The sequence below is a fragment of the Castanea sativa genome, chromosome 5 (genome assembly GCF_040712315.1).
Source record: "Castanea sativa cultivar Marrone di Chiusa Pesio chromosome 5, ASM4071231v1".
NCBI classification, from domain to species: Eukaryota; Viridiplantae; Streptophyta; class Magnoliopsida; order Fagales; family Fagaceae; genus Castanea; species Castanea sativa.
Window position 1 is genome coordinate 31,070,411 of NC_134017.1, and position 3,400 is coordinate 31,073,810.

At 31.7% G+C, this 3,400-nt stretch overlaps 1 protein-coding gene across 1 annotated transcript; it reads right to left on the reverse strand.

Annotated features, from left to right (window-relative positions):
- Positions 1 to 644: 644 nt before the first annotated feature.
- On the reverse strand, positions 645 to 1,609 carry LOC142636768 (ethylene-responsive transcription factor ERF003-like). The gene is made up of 2 exons (XM_075811062.1): positions 1,408 to 1,609; positions 645 to 1,190 (listed from the first exon to the last, which is right to left on the reverse strand). The coding sequence occupies exons 1-2, from the start codon at positions 1,488 to 1,490 to the stop codon at positions 788 to 790; spliced, it is 486 nt and encodes a 161-aa protein (XP_075667177.1). The 5' UTR covers positions 1,491 to 1,609; the 3' UTR covers positions 645 to 787.
- Positions 1,610 to 3,400: the final 1,791 nt, after the last annotated feature.

The window sequence follows — 3,400 nt, forward strand, 5'->3', positions numbered from 1 at the left end:
ATGATATTGTTTTATATAATACGATATTGTTTTATTAGAAGGTGTAAAGTTGGGACTTTTGTGTTGAATTCTTATTAAATTTAAACTCATACATATACATAGGTGTGACTGGATAATTTGGGTGCATGCAAGGTTTTCAACAATAGCCCTGTAGAGTTCAAAAAAAACAAGAGTCCTGTAGAAGATGACCAACATTATAATTGTCTTCTTCTCATGTTGTACTCAATTTTCTTTCATATTTTTCTTGGTATAATCCGAAATAGTAAATTCTGTGTTCTTTCTCACTTCCAAATTGTGAAAGATTCTTCCATCATGAGTATGCACAAAAGACACGTTATTTTTCTACCCTTAAGGATTACAAATAATTTCTAAGAAAAGTAAAGCCATTCAATTTCGAGGAATGACCCACATCAAACTTCTGTTCATATATATGGGACTTTGTATTGAACGGCCTTCCAATACCCCAAGTTATATATAGGCCTTCGGAATTTGGTCTATTATCTCACAAAGGAAATTAAGAAAAAAAAAGGGGAGGAGTTTTGAATTATGTCTTTCATGTTTTTAATTCTATAAATAAATTAAAACTGCTTCATTTGGCATTTACTAGATATATGTTGTATTTTTGTGGGCAATTGGCATATATATATGCTACAAATACTAGTTTAATTAATTAATATAGTAACTGGAAGTCCTCTAACATTATTACAAGGAAATCTAGCATAGATAACAAAAAGTTGGCTCTAACAATAACAAATGGAAGATGCCACATTTTAATTTAAGAGCCCTCCTATGTTGGCACATTAACATTGCAAACCTCAATAGAGCCATAATAAAGTAACTCCTCAATCATTTGCTCTATATGGTCATCTTCAAGAGGCAAAAATTGCTGATTATCAGTACTACTCTCCACTTGACCCTCTACAAAACCAGTTTGGCCACTACTTTGATGGGAACTCACAGTAAACAGTGGCTCTTTCTGTACAGGTTTTTTGGCCATTTGGAGAGAAGCCAAATGACACTTGTGTAGCTTGGCTGTCAAAGTTGCGGAAAGAAGCTTGTTGAGAGGCGCATTGGGATTGTATGGGAAATTGGTACGTGCTTTTGGCCCACAGATCAGCCTTGCTGCTTCATCATATGCTCTTGCTGCATCCTCTGCCGTCTCAAATGTTCCTAGCCATATTCTTGTCTTCCTGACAATTATAAAATGCAAACGCAAAAGAAATGAGAACATGAAATATTTCTTTTGAAAAAATCATTGAAAATGCATCTCTTATTACCCAAATTCCACACCCCAAAAAAAAACGTTTTTTTAAAAGAAAGGAATAGAATAGAATCAAAACGTTCCGTGGATACAAAAAGAAAAAAAGAAGAAGAAACGTTTCAGAAATGATTAGAATAGGGAATTACAACAGAGGATGACGAATTTCGGAGACCCAAGAGCCCCAATGCCTTTGGCGGACACCTCGGTATCGCTGTTGTGCTCTAGCCATGGTGGACAGTAAGAGAAACGTTTCAAAAGTTTTTTCCTTTGATTGTCGTGATTCAAGAGCTTTGGAGAGCTGCTAAACGTGGTCGCGTTAACTAATTATGTAGAAGTGTGAGTGTGAGTGAAGCGGTGGAGCAAAGGACGGTTTATATACGCTACTTTTGCGGCCTTCTAGCTAGCTAGCGATCAGTATTAGCCCCGGTGGTCCCCACTACAAATTTTAGTCGTCTTTTCCTTTCTTTTATGTTTCACGTTTTTTTTGGGGTTCATCTTTTGACATGAGTAATAAAATACAATTTTGTATAAGAATTGCCAGCTAGTAATACTAATACATACAAACTACTTTTCTACTACTACTACAATTTCTACCTCTTTGCGTATTTGATTAATTTTCCAACTTTTTCAGTCCTATTCACATATGGTAGACCATTGTTGAAAAACATAAAATCTCTAACGGTGCATCTAAACTAAAAAGACTACATCAAACTTACATTCCTATGTTTATGACAGATTGACATGTCATACCTCGTATGATATTCATTGAAATTAAATATTAAAGAGAAGTTAATTATGTAGTATATGTGTTACAACTCATTATTTATGTTTCACTATAATGTGAATTTTAGTTAGTTTAAAAAGTAAATTGTTTTGTCTCGTTAAATAAGAGATCTAAATTTTGAAACTTTCGCTTACATCAAAAATCAATTCGTGTCTTGGCTTAATGATAAGAACAATTATCAAAGAGAATACATCATAAGTTGAAATTCGATTATATCTATAATAACAAATTGTGTCAATGTAGCCTAATTAAGTTGAGCCAGTAAAATAATTTCCTTAAGTTAAATAATTAAACATAAAATGTGTTATTTATTGGTTTTTTTAGTGAAGGTTAATTGCATGAGGTCAAAAGTTTAGATTCATAAGCGAAACACATTATAAATACAATTATCATCTCAATTTCATTTTTTATTTATTAAAGTTTTGGCTAGTTGATAAGGCAATCATCCAATTTTTAGTACCACAAGATTGTGACAAAGAATGATATGAAATAATATTAAAAAAAAAAAAAATTGTAAGACGGAAATGACGAAATCAAATGGATATTTCTAGTTTTTTAGGTATATCAAATCATTCACGTAGTAGTAGAGTTTGTATGTATTGTAGATTTGTAGTAGTTAGTGGACAAGGGTACGTGGCTCACATCACTGTTCCTAAACATAGGAAACCTACCCATATGCCATAATGTAATGTGAAGACACAGCCCATGTTTGATGTATTTTTCACGCCCATGGTCTCTCTCTCTCTCTCTGTGGCTTAGAATTGCAGCGGTTTTATTTGACCCTATGTTCCTTATTGATGCAGTAAGCAATCTATATGATTCTGCAATAGATATAGCTAACATCAAAATTGCACACCAATTTTTTTTTTTTTTGGGTTTCCTTTATTCACTCCATGATTAGGTCACTTTCACATGCCATACCTTTGTAGGTATTGTAACTAAGTGTAACTACCACTTCAATTGCCCAAACATCAATGCGTATCTACTGACTAAATGCTTGTTGTATGATTTTTCTTGCTTAATTAAAATCTTATTTCTGTCATTAAATTTTATATGATCTTTTTTTATGCCTAAACTTTTAAAAGTTCGTATTTCACTTTTATATTATTGAATGTTATATTTTTCTATTCTTAAACTTTGTAAAATGATCTCTTTTTTTTTTATCCTTAAATTATTGAAACAAGTCCTTTTTTTTTCTCCATTTTATTTGTACTTAAATTATTAAAAAAAAGCTTTTTAAAAAGTTTAGGAATGATAAATACACTTTTAAAAGATTAGAGACTAACAATGAAATTCATGCAAAGTTTAGTGATAGAAATAATATTTTAGTTGTTTTTTTTATTTTTGGATAAATA